The sequence below is a fragment of the Onychostruthus taczanowskii genome, unplaced genomic scaffold (genome assembly GCF_017590055.1).
Source record: "Onychostruthus taczanowskii isolate IOZ18803 unplaced genomic scaffold, ASM1759005v1 scaffold50, whole genome shotgun sequence".
Classification (NCBI taxonomy): Eukaryota; Metazoa; Chordata; class Aves; order Passeriformes; family Passeridae; genus Onychostruthus; species Onychostruthus taczanowskii.
The window spans coordinates 3,236,998-3,249,864 of record NW_024502569.1 but is presented as its reverse complement, the minus strand read 5'-3'; the positions used below and the strand labels follow the sequence as shown (position 1 = coordinate 3,249,864).

At 41.3% G+C, this 12,867-nt stretch overlaps 1 protein-coding gene across 1 annotated transcript in view; it reads right to left on the bottom strand.

Annotated features, from left to right (window-relative positions):
* The window catches only part of FLT1 (fms related receptor tyrosine kinase 1), a 109,029-nt gene that overhangs the window by 45,848 nt on the left and 50,314 nt on the right, over nucleotides 1–12,867 (bottom strand). Inside the window, exons 11-12 of the mRNA XM_041415966.1 lie at nucleotides 10,967–11,081; nucleotides 2,211–2,319 (exon numbers count right to left, since the gene is read on the bottom strand). Coding sequence (XP_041271900.1) covers nucleotides 2,211–2,319; nucleotides 10,967–11,081 — 224 coding nt within the window. The remainder of the gene's footprint in view (nucleotides 1–2,210; nucleotides 2,320–10,966; nucleotides 11,082–12,867) is intronic.

Sequence of the window (12,867 nt, the reverse complement as noted above, 5' to 3'; positions counted from 1 at the left end):
ATGGAGCTTTAACAGCTGTAGACACCCACAAATGACGTCTGCCAGGTGAAACTGTACGAGAAACACAACAGTGGATACCTAAAAAAGTAATGGCAGGTGCTTGCAGTGGTGCCCATCTGCTGGCATGATGGAGTCATGCTGCCTTCTGGTAGCTGAGGCCTGAAATGTTGGTGAGACAGTGCCACAACTTGTCAAGAGTGCTGACTACTACTCATTGCTACTCTTCTGTGTGGGCAGGAGTGATACTGCAAGCTGGATGGAAGCCAGATGGAATCTGAGCAGATTCAAGGAAGACTACAAAATCTTGGAGATGTCAGAAAAAGGTATTGGTGCCCAAGCTATCTTTTCTTCTCTTTTACCAGTTAGAAAGGGCACTCTCCTGGAAGCACAAAACCAGTTCATCTGGGTCAACAGATCTATCCAGCTCTGTGAAAAGGGATCTGTGGTGGACAACAAGCTCAGCATGAATGAAAAGGGCATTGATGTCATAAAAAAAGTGAACAATTTGCTGGGTTGTAACACCAAGGGCATCACCAGCAGAGATAAAGAAGTCATTACACTCTACTCAGAACTTGTCAGGCCATATCCAGAATACTGCATTCAGTTTGGATCCCCTCTATACAAAACAGATGTGGAAAGTCTGGAAAGGGTCCAGAGAGGTGCCACAAAGCTGATGAAAGGACTGGAAAGTCTGCCATATGAGGGGAGGCTGAGAGAACTTGGTTTGTTCAGCCTTGAGGAAAGCTTAGGGGAGACTTTATCAACATGTTCCAGTATTTAGAGGGTGGCTACAAAGAAGCTGGAGACTCCTATTTTACAAGGAGACACATGGAAAATATGAGGGGTAATGGGTACAAGTTACTCCTGGGGAGATTCTGATTGGACACAAGAAGAAATTTTTCACTATGTGGACAATCAGTCATTGAATAATCTCCCCAGGGAAGTGGTGGATTCCCCAACTTTCAACACTTTTAAGATCCATCTGGACAGGATGCTCTGCTTTTCCCAAGACAGGTTGGACCAAATGATCCTTGAGGCCCCTTTCAACTTGGTATTCTATGACTCAGCTTGTCAGAGTATTTTAAAAACACAGAGTTTGGGAGGGAGAACATTTTTTGAAGTAGCCTTTTTTATTTTTATCAAATCTAGTGAGAGTGTGTTTATTCTCTTTTGATATGTCTCAGAATAGAAATAGAATGAGTTTCACTAAAATCACTCACCAGAATTATAAGCAAGAGAATGACAACATAAAAATCCCAGAGATTATGATTTGAGGATTAAAGCATCTAAATATTTTAGCCTTTTTGTTTTTTCTCATATTTTTGAATGAATTACTTTTCTTTTATGATCTACCCTGAATATTGCCAACAGCCTAAGTTTATAAAACTACTGCTTTATAAACAAAACTAAACTTTTGACAGAAAACAAATCCTTTGTAATTGCATGTGCAGACTTTATGTTGCTGAATAATGCAGTAGTTATTCCCAAAGCCACACTGTGGACTTTTTTCAGTAATTCCTGAAGTAAAACATTATGTCATTTGTTTGTGAAAACTCCAAACACATCTCATAAAGCAAAAATAACAGAAAGCATACTCATACGTGAAGATAACAGCATAGGAATTCTCAGTGCCGTGGCGCAAATGACATTCCAGGCTGTCTTTCCCAGAAGAGGAAACAAAACTCTGTAGTCTGTATCCTGACACTTTTCCACCCATAAGCTGCCATTGTCCCTGAGATCTATGAGAGGTACCCCAGCCACCTCTAGCACCCTGCTGCCTGCAGACACTGGCTCTGTTCTAGGCTCTGTGTTGTGAGATATCCTGGTGGGCAATAGAATGAGGCTGTAGACACTGTCAATGTCACACATGAAACTGGCTTACTGGTGGGTGAAAATACACTAAAAGTTCATGCATTAAATGGCTGCAGAGATGAATCAAAATGGGGAATTACTCATTGCCTTATTTGTAATTTCTGTCATGCTTGATGCTTGATGCTTGAGGGAAGAATGAGTCATTCACCAATTTGGTGTCCCTAGAAATCCAGACCAGCTGCTGCGAAACCTACCAGCATCACCCAAAAGCATGAGCTTACAAGTGCGTACATTACAGCAATTCTGAAACAGTGGTATATTAAAAAGCCACAACAACCTAACAGTTATAATTCCAGAATCAGGAAACATGTTTGACTCTATAGAGGAGTAGGTCTTACCTGTCACAATAAAACTGACATTTCTTTCAGATTTTCCCACTTTGTTGGATGCCACACAGCTGTAGATTCCTGAGGACTTGGCTTCAGCTACAACAAGAGTGCTAGCAGTCTGCAAGAGAAAGAAGAGGTTTAGTTCTTGTTGCCTCAAGACCTCAGTTAAAGCTTGCCTTCTCTTTTTCCTAAGTCACCATTGACCATCCCATGATCCACTCTTTCCATTCATTCAGTGATGGGCACCTCTGGGGCTGTTTAAAGGAGATGTTACCATACACACTTTTGCAAAGGATGGAAGAATAACAGGAAACAAGCTCCTTGGGTGACCCTTATATCATCAAAGTCATCATGACCAAAAACCTTTGAACGTGTCTTTCAGATTGATTTATCTCTTGCTGGTGATGTAATGGTAAGCTACAAGACAAGAAGCACAACAGAATGTGTTTCACACAAGGAGATAAAAAGCCTGTAGGAGGGCCAGACTGCAAAGGGAATAGGTGTGGCATGCCTCAGGCACTTGGATAATCCTGGGGGGGAAAATGTAGCTCAATTTAGCACTAAACTTGGATTTCTTTCATTTTCCCACATATGGGTCAGGTGAGACAGAACAGCAGCAAAAGTGACGTTTACTCATCTTCTTTTGTACTATTTTCTGGTTTTGGACTTAATATTTCTATTACATAATAATATGTCAGTTTTAGTTATGTTACTTTCTATCACCATCTTAAGAAGTCCACACACCAAATAATTTCTCAGTTATATGACTTGAAAGATAAGACCTAGAAAGGTCAGGGACCAAAAACACCTAATGTACCCTTAGAAACATAAAACCCACTGTAATAATAAGAGTTATACTTTTAGAAAAGCCATGGTCTAGTGGCTTGGGCACTAAGCAGAAGAGGAAATTTATGCAGAAGCAAATGATGTGTCATTCTGTTATGGATCTGAGACATGAGGCATGGACATGGACTTCATCAGTGTAATGTGCTTCCAGTTACTACTTGGTAGCTTAATTTTCTTTCTTTCTGTTGCCATTTTACTTGTTCTGTAAAACATGGTTTGGCTGGAGACACAGGCAGAGCTGGGACGGTGATGAACAGAAATTGTGGGACTTCAGAATTCCACTGTTTGGAATTGTTTGGCTTCTCTAAAAATCTTAAAAATAAGTTCTCTGCAATTATACATTCTTTTAAGTCTGCCTGGTTGCTGGAGTTCAGAGACAAACACAAGAGGGTGAGGCAGTGATAAATAAGGACCAGTTATCTACATTTTTACATAAACACTGACTGAACATTTGCACTGCTTTTGTCCCCTGCTGGGAGAATCCATAGCTATCCCCAAACTCCTGTTGAGCCCCTAAATGAAATAGATCTTCTGGTTTCCCAAAATCATTCTTCAGTAGAAAGAGTCTATTACTTTTCCTACTACTCAAGCAAACACTGTTGAGGCAAATAATTTGGTTTTGACTTATTTGTTTTAGAAGACTTCACTATGGTAAATTCATTGCAAATAATGCTAACAGCACCTCTACCCTGTAAATTGACTCAGTGGCCAACTACCTCTCTGCTAACACACTACATAATGTTTCTAGCCATAATTTTTATATACTACCTTTTTGGATCTTCTGTGAGATGAAAGAGGATCCATAATACCAGATAGATAATTACAGCCCTTAGGAACAAATCATCCTGTTTCGCTAAATTCAGTAGGCTGACCTCTACAAATTTCTAATAATAAAGGGTGTGCCCAGCCCTGTCCATCTTTTGTCATTCTCTTTCAATTTCTTCCAGGTTCTAAACATAATTTTTAAAATTGTGGACACAGAGCACAGCACCAGGATTCCTGCATCTATTTTATCAAGGCTAACTCGGATCAGAAGGAAGTCCCACAATGTCTACCACAGAAGGGTAACGTGGGTGGTTAAAAACTGTTTCTGCCATGCCAGACTTTTCACCAAAAAATAGCCTTTTTTCTCCTTGTTGGTATTACCTCACAGTAACTTTGTCCAGGAAGCAACTGTGACCTAACATGCACAGTGAAGGAGAATGAAGCTCTTGCTCTCTGACTTCAGGACACCTGTCTTTACTATACAAGAGGCAGAGCACTTCTGAGCCTGGAAAACAGTGCTGACTATTCCTCCCACAAGGGCATCAAAGGTTTGAAAAGTTTTGGAAGTATCAGACTGTATTTTGTTCTTATATCATTAGGTATTACTTTTTAATGGAAAATTGTGCATACTATCTTGTTTTACTGCTTCAGCCCACTGTGCTCTGATTATTAATTTCGTCACACTGAGAATGGTGCATAGAGTTATTCTAAAGGAGTACGACTGCAGTGACTTACAGATGATGCCTTTTCTTGTGTATTAAATTGCCTGAGAGAACATTCATTGGCACTAAAAGCCAGTGATTTAAATTGTCAGCTTTTCCCCCCAGCAACATTTTGGTTTTGACTAACTTACACTGTCCCAAATACTTTAGCATGAGCCAAGGATCACTTCCAACAGGCAACTCCCATGCAAGCAATGGCTCTTTGGAAGGCAAGAGAATTAAATGCTGTGAACAGAGGAGGCCTTAGTGCTAGAGAGCACACACTGGTATGTTTACTCTACTGAGGCAGAGAAAGCCACAGTGTCTAGGAGGAAGCAAGACTGACTTTGCAACAGAACAGAATATTTTAGAGACAACATGTCTCTGTAAAAATCTTTTAGCTTATAAATTAGTCACAAGGATAAGATAACATCTCTTTAAATAGTTTGTGAGCCCTCCAGTGGTGCAGTCTGTGTTTTTCACTGTGGATGCCAGCCAAAACCCACCAGAGAAGCAATGTGTATAAAACTAAGCCTGGTGTATTGTTTATGGAGAAACTATGGCTGTTTGAGATCAGTTTGTGCAACATGGTCCCTCTGTACAGCTATTGCTGCAAAAGAAGCAAAAGTTTCCACAATCTTGTATCATCTGGCATCACAACAGCAAGTTTCAGTCCCTGGATTTGCAACTACATTATATACAGAAAGTCTGAATTGAGTTGGCATGATAAGACAGAACAGGCAAATCCCTCCTGACATGCTCAATATCTTCAGCATCATCTCTCCACAAACCCCATTTACCACCAAAGTTTTGGCCCTTTATGCCTTTTTTAACTCCCATCACCTCTGCTGAAGTGTTAGAGGCTCATCTCAAAGCCGGGGGCTAGGGAACTAAGTCCCATACTGCTGCTGATTTGCTGGGCAAATAAAAGAGGCATAAGGCAGAAATCCTAAGATATGGAAGAGGAATTCACAGATTTGTTTGTGGTGGAAACTGATGAGGAAAAGACTGGGGAGGCAAAGGGAATGCAAAGCAGCTGACAAGATCATTGCTGTTGGAGCCATGGTGGGCTGGTCTTTCCCCTGGAGGGTCTGCTCAAATTTTGCTCTTCTCAAAGCAGATGATATAGAGGATTCCCAGTGCTCCAGCTGATGGCAGAGGAGGAAAATAAGTTTTCAGAAAATGTTTGGCAACCTGGCTCTTATGTGAGCCCTCCCAGAAGGCCTCTTAAGACACTGACATGAACTTGCTCTGTTCAGAGATTGCTGCCTTGACTTCTTGAAACAGCCCATGTATTTAAAAAGCAAAATACTGCCCTTTCAACATAGAGCAGGTTAGTGCAAGTCTGTCTGTTATTGTCAATTCCTTTCTAGTTATGCTTTTAAGAAGAACTATTAGTTAAAAAAAAAAAGGAAATAAATGAAAATATGCTCTCTTTACACCCTTGGATTTATCTGTGTCTAAAGGAATATCATTTAGGAAGATCCATTTCTAAATATTGGTAGTGCACTGCTGGATTGGTCTGCTTGTGCCAAAAACATACTTGGCAAGTATGATTTTGGCATATGTTGGCAAGGAGCATCAGTGCAAAGCGTCTGGTCAACATGTTTCACCTTCAGGACCACTGTGGGAGAAACACCAAAATATCCTCAACAGGAGGACAAGAGCACACACAGAAGAACATCCCTTTTCATACAGGAACTTTCCCCCTGGGATCAGACAGAAAAATCTCTATGAGCTGTGTATCAAGCAGAGCTGTGTTTTCCCTCTGCATCCTGTGCTGTCCCACAGCTCAGAAGCAGCAGCAAGCCCCAAGTTCTGCTGGTTTTAATTTCACCAAGAGCTTGGCTCTGTTGGTACCTCCCAAATATTCACTTAAAAGTGTTGACAGCAATTCTAGTAGCACTCAGGAAGGCTCCAGGAGAAGTTACAATGTGCTGAAGAGAGCAAAATGGGGCTCCCACTGCTATCTTTAGCCTGGGTTCTGAGGAAGATCATACTGTTCTTATGTTCATCTGTCTGCCAGCCTGTCCATCTGTCTGCCAGTATCTTCTCCTCGCCCACATGCTCAGTAATTTCTGAATCCATTGTCCAGTTTCAACCAAGACTTGACAACCCAAAGCTCATGAGATCTCACACATTTAATGAAAACAAGCTGTTGGGTAGAGGAGAAAGATCAAAATGCTGCTGTAGTGAGCTAAACAGCTTTCTCTTCCTTTTGGTTTCCAGATGGCCAGTCTGCACAGATGTGCTGGCCAGACAGCTGGCATGTGTCAGGACTGAGAACAGACACAGCACACGCTTCTCCATCTCATCAGTAATATGGGAACTCAGAAGACAGGTAGATGTTTAGAGCTTGGCACAGAAGATGCGGGAGAGATGGAACCCTTTTATTTTGCGTGATTACACTTATCAGTCTTGTCCAGGAAGGATTGACTCTTCTGACTATTTAGCACTCCACTTTGGAGGGTTACACTTTTTAATACTACCACCAGTCAGGCTGACCTATCTTTGGCAGCCAAACCAGAGACGCATAAGGGTAAGTCTAAATTTTGTCTTCCAGAATCATGTTACAGGGCCATTACTTTCCATTTTCCATGAAGTCAAGTGGTTTTGTCATTCACAAGTGCTGGAGCCACTAAAAACCTGTGTCAGTTAGGTATTCGTGCAGTGGAAAACAAAGCCATACATACATATATACATATATATACATATAGACACACGAACACACACACACATATATATTTTTACACACAGACACACACACATACATGCATGGTAAGCTCCAATTTCATGCATTACTACCCTTTATGCACCATACCTGGAGGCATACCCTGTGACACAGGCCCAGCTTTTGTGGTACCTGCTATTGGTCAGTGGTACTCCAACATATGCTAGCAGAAGAGGCATGAGGCAGTCAGGGACCTTCTGTTCCATTTCAGGTTCTCAGTAGGCTAGTTCCCAAAAACCAGAGGGTTTTGTCTCACTCTCCCCACCTTTTCCTTGTACTCAATTGCCCTCCTGTCTACTGTCTCCTTCCCTTGAATTTATAACCCTTTCTTCTTGGCCCACACTTTTTGCTTTCCCTCATCTGAACTTGCCTTCTTAGTGGTCTTCTGCTCGTGCTGCATGCCCAGGATCCTTGTTGACTTCTCCTACAGATCCCTGTTCTTTGTACCCATGCAGCAGGAGTACCAAGTGCCTTCAAAGCTGTTGATAAGCCAGTGTGTGCCTGCACACCCGGGACAGAGCACAATGAATGCATGCACCGCTGCCCGTTGTGTGCAGCTGCACAATGAACGCACCAGCTCTCTGTGCCTTATTATGGCAGCTCATTCACTGACTGACATTCTAATGAACACTGACCACGTAAAGAATAATAACCAGTGTTAGCCCCCAGTTAGACACAGCAGTCAGCTTTAACAGGGAACACTGAGAAGTGATGGGTGTTAGCTGAATGACAGGAGTGTCTGTGACCTGTTTACACGACAATCCTAAGAATAGCACAGCTTTGTAGGAAGTTGCTGAAATGTCCAACAAAACGAGAATCAGAACATTGGGTGGGGGAATAAAATCACTTCAAGAGCTGTCTTATGATTAAGTATTATGGCTTATGTTACGAAGTTCTTCCATTGTACCACTTGAATTTCTCTATGTCTGCTTAGAGAGGTTTAGCGGAAATGTTACTAAAACACTGTTGTCACGGTTTCTCTGTCACCAAAGAATAATGTAGTGCAGGCTTCCTGCACTACTTCAACCGCACAGGCACAGGGCTTGAGCTTTTGATAACTTTAAATATACTTGTGGCTACCTTGATAACCACAGACAAACAAACAACCTACCACAGCAAAGAGCCAAAGTGGAGGCACTTAGATGTTGCACATACAGGAAACATGTGGAACTGGCACAATGTCTTTAGGAAGGTGGAAATGGCTACCTTCTTTGCTAAAGAAACCTGTTGATCATTCCTTGTTCATCTCTTCCCTTGCTTACAATAATCTCATCCTGTGACCACACACATTTCTCCTTTCATGCTAACCCAAATGTGAAACTTTCTGAGTTTCTTCATTCATTTCCTACCTCTTTGTCTCCTACATCTTTGTTGTTTCCATTGAGCTCTGAGCTTGTTTTTACCACTCTTGCTGTGCTGGGATGTGGAAGCGGGGTAGACATTCTGTTTATTTAGCAGGGCACCACTGATGTGGAAGTGCCTCAGAGAGCTGTTCAGAGCTGCTTGCAGGATGGAATTGCTCACAGCAGCAGTCCATCAGAGACAGACCCTTGCGATGACGTGCTGCATTCAGTGAGCTCAGTGCTATTAGCACTCTGACAATATCGCTGCAGATGGGCAGGGGTTCTGTCTCTTTGAGTTTGCTCAGGGACATGGAGGGTGAGTCTTGGGCTGTGAAGAGTGAAAAGCCATAGACTCCCGTGGATTTGAAAGAACAATCCTGGATGCTCTAGAGCAGCTGTGTGTGCACTAATCATGCAGCTCTCAGCTTGGCCAGGAGCCTGGGCTTAGAGAGCATTTTTTTACTTACAATAGCAGTCCAGCTGTGCTTGCAAAGCTAAGGAAGAGCAGCAGAAATAGAGAAACTTTAAAAAAGTTGTGAAAAAGCTGAGCACAGAGATTGTTTCACTAACCTCCCCCTCCCCACAGGGACCAGGAGGAGTAAAGCAAAGCAAGGTAGACCTTTTTTAGTTGAACTAAAGAGCAAAAAGACAAGGAATACCAGGGAGGACCAATAAGTTTCACTGCAAATCCTTCCGTGCAAGGAGCATTCCTTGGTTCATTTCTGGGCACATTTTTAAAAGGGGGCTGCTTGCCAAAGACTTGCAGTTCTACTGCAAGGACCCATTATTAGCATCTTTCTCCAGGGAGGAATTTATTTGCTGTTGACTGGAAGTTGCTTTGATATTTTAGCCACTCCTCTTCTGCTGTCTCCAAAAAGCATGGTACACAAGGAGAATGAGCTCCTTCTGCACCCTGTGAACAGGTAGGACTGCACCCATAGCCTGGATAAATGACTGCTGGAAAAGAATTGATTCTTATCATCTTGTTCATCATTCCCCCTGTGGAATAGACTGTGTTTTCTTGTGCCTGAAATGATTTCCCTTTCCTCCTTCAAATCCCTTCTTATGTTTCATTTTTCATGTGCTTTCCTATGATAGTGTACCCTAGGAAACTGTTTGCTCCCATCTTTGCCTTGATCTTTAAGCAGGTAGAGCTGGACAGCTAAATAGAGCAAATGCCTCCCTGGGATCCAGCCTGTTCCCACGCGCTGGAATGGTGCCATGGACACCTGTGATACTTTCTAAATAATAAAACAGCCGGAGAAAATGCAGTCCCAGATCTGATTCTTGGCTGCACGTAAATCTCTATTTGTTCTGCGGTGTGTGAAAGGGCCTTGACATGAGAATAACTACAGTTTATACCCATTTTCATATGCAGGAAACTGAAGGCAGCCATCAAGGAAAAGAGACCTTTAACCCCAGTGCCCTTAGAATTACAAAAAGCATTTTGGTGTCATTAAAAATGAAAGGCCTAGAGTAGGACAGGCTTTAAAATTCATAATCTCTTTAGCTATTACTGCCACGAACAAAACTAGCCTGTGAAAACAGACTGTGACAGTGTTATGATACCTGAGCTGCTCTGTAGCACGAGCTACCCAGCCACACCAAATCAGTCTCATGTCTATCCCAGGGAAGTGCAGCTGATCGAGGGTAGCCTTGATTTGAGGCTTTAACTGATGGACAATCCTCCTGAGCCCTTGGCAAGTTAATCTCATGGGCTTTCTCTTCCACATTAGACACCAATAGACTACAGGCCCACATACCCTTCAGAATCACCTGCATGTCCCCATGACCCATAAAGGGATGCCTGACTTGGACTAACGCCTAAATTCAGATGGCTAACACTGCTGGGATTAACCCTGTCTTGCTGTCCCTGACTGAGACTTCTCTTAAACTTTGCTTCCATAGTCTGGATTCTTTTGGCTCTTTAGAATTTATTCCAAAAAAGACATGGCCATCTAATCAACTAGGACCACATCTGTGAATAAACTGACTAATGAGTATAAATAGTTTAATTCTCATAGGAAAAAAACCATGAAATTGTGCAATTGCACAAAATGAGGAAAAGATGGCCTGGAACCCTGCCCCCTGCTCCTGATGTACCCCAAGATACTTCAGACCATGAATAAGAGAGCAGATCTAGAGAATCCCACCAATACACTGTCTTGGCATGTCACTTACCTTTATATGACTGCCACTAGAAAAAAATACTCTCGGCAGATAAATATCAAGTATAAAACTTATCTACATGTAAGCAGGTCCTCAAATCCAAACAATATAAAAATGCTGGCTTCCTCTCTGTTACCTTGATAGCATCTTACAGTGCCTTTTCAACACATGCTGTCACACAGAAAGGTTATCTGCTCCTAGGAATCATACCTTATTTTTGCCCTCTATTACAGCTGTTCTCTCAGTGATGCTCTGGATCCTGTTTCCTACATTGCTGCCAGCTTTCAGAATGAAAGATCCTTCAGTATAAAAGCAAAATCCATGCCTAAAGACAAGAAGAATTGAAATGTTACTGATTTGTGATAGAAATTGGATAGAAATTCAACACATAAGACAAAACAATTGATTTGAAAAGAGTGATCAGTCAGGAAAACTGCAGGTGTTGTGACGACCAGTAAAGTATAATTGCTTTTCATTAAATCTTGAGGTTTGGAGCCTGATAATTGGATTCACTTCCACATCCACTCCTTGAATATTAGCTCTCTGGAGTAAATGTTCACATTTAAGCCGCTGCAAATTGTGAGGCCAGAATTTACAGTCAGAGCCTAAATATAGAGCTGTGCAAGACCAACATCCCATTTCCAATGCTCGTGTTTTCAGACATGACCAAAACATGAGTTCATACTATTTTTAGCCTTTAACTCATGATAAATTATATTTGTTTCAAGATGCTTTCCATAATGCATTGGATGCTTTTTTACTTTGTGCAGGTTCTTTCTGCTTTAACAAAAGATTATGCCAGTTTTAATTTCTGAATATTTTTTTAGTTCAGTATATTTTTTTAGTTCAGTTTACAAAACAGCAAGATATTAATACTGAGGCTCAGTGATTACAAGACACACAGTAAAAACAAGCATAATCCTGCAAATGAACAAAATGAAGTTAAACAGAATTATACCCAAATGAAAAAGGGATTTAAATGATAATTTAACTGGAAGAAAATCAAATACATCATAATGATTGAAAGTCCCAGAGATAAAATGTTTTTGCCTTATGCAACAAATTGGCTTGTAATCAGAACATTCAGGTGTGGTCATGGTAGAGATAATTTGTTTGTTAGCGTCTGATTTGGTACACATGGATATAAACACACTGGAATGCTTCTTAAGTGCTGCCTGACCCTGTTCTTCTTTGAGAATATCTAGTTCAGTTTTTCATCCAGAATTTAGTTGTTGCTTGTTCAATTCCTGCACCACTGGCAGAGATTAACCCTTCAGCTTGATGAAGTTCTTTCAAATACACTACGTTCCTTGGATTTGAAAGATAATGGCTGTCCTATCTGTAATCAAATAGTTCTGACTTGTATAACAGTTGTTTGGAGAAATGAACTTTAAAGCCCAGTACTGAAAAACAGAATATGATGCAATCCTGACCAAAGAATGAGATTCATTTCACTTCAGCCAACTATGCAGTTTGCCTTGCACAGTAAACTTTGTGTTGTTTAGAATACCAATGATACACCAACTTTACATGCCTGTTTTTAATTGTGCAGCTTTGCATCAAACTGGCCAATGACTTAGCAGATATTACAGCTTAAAGAAATAATGACATGGAAACTAACGTGGGTTGCCCAAATTTCACAGTGTGCACTGAAAGGATCAGTGTGAAAAAAAAAAAAAAAGAAAGAAAACCAGGAGAAGAAGGCAATGGAGATTCATGCATGGAGAGAGGACGGGGAACAAGAGCCTGTCAGGAAACCCCTATCTACACAACCACATCTTTCAGACTCTGGTTTAAAAGCCAACTTCCAATACATTATTTTTGAGGCCGGGGGAATGCAAGACAGGTGCATTAATAAGGGCACCTGTCATGCTCAGGTGGGGTAAAATGGTAAAAATTATGCAGAAAGGTAGATGCCATTTACTCTGCACATTTGAAGCTTTAAGAAGGCTGGTTCCGTAACAAGAATAAAACACAGAAGGCATGATAATTTGGCTAAGCTGGTAACATTTTCATGCCATAGAAGCTATCAAAACTCAATTTGTGATGCCAGACACACAAACAGGCAGCATCAAAAGCACATTTGTGACTGGATATAATCTCTACAGGAA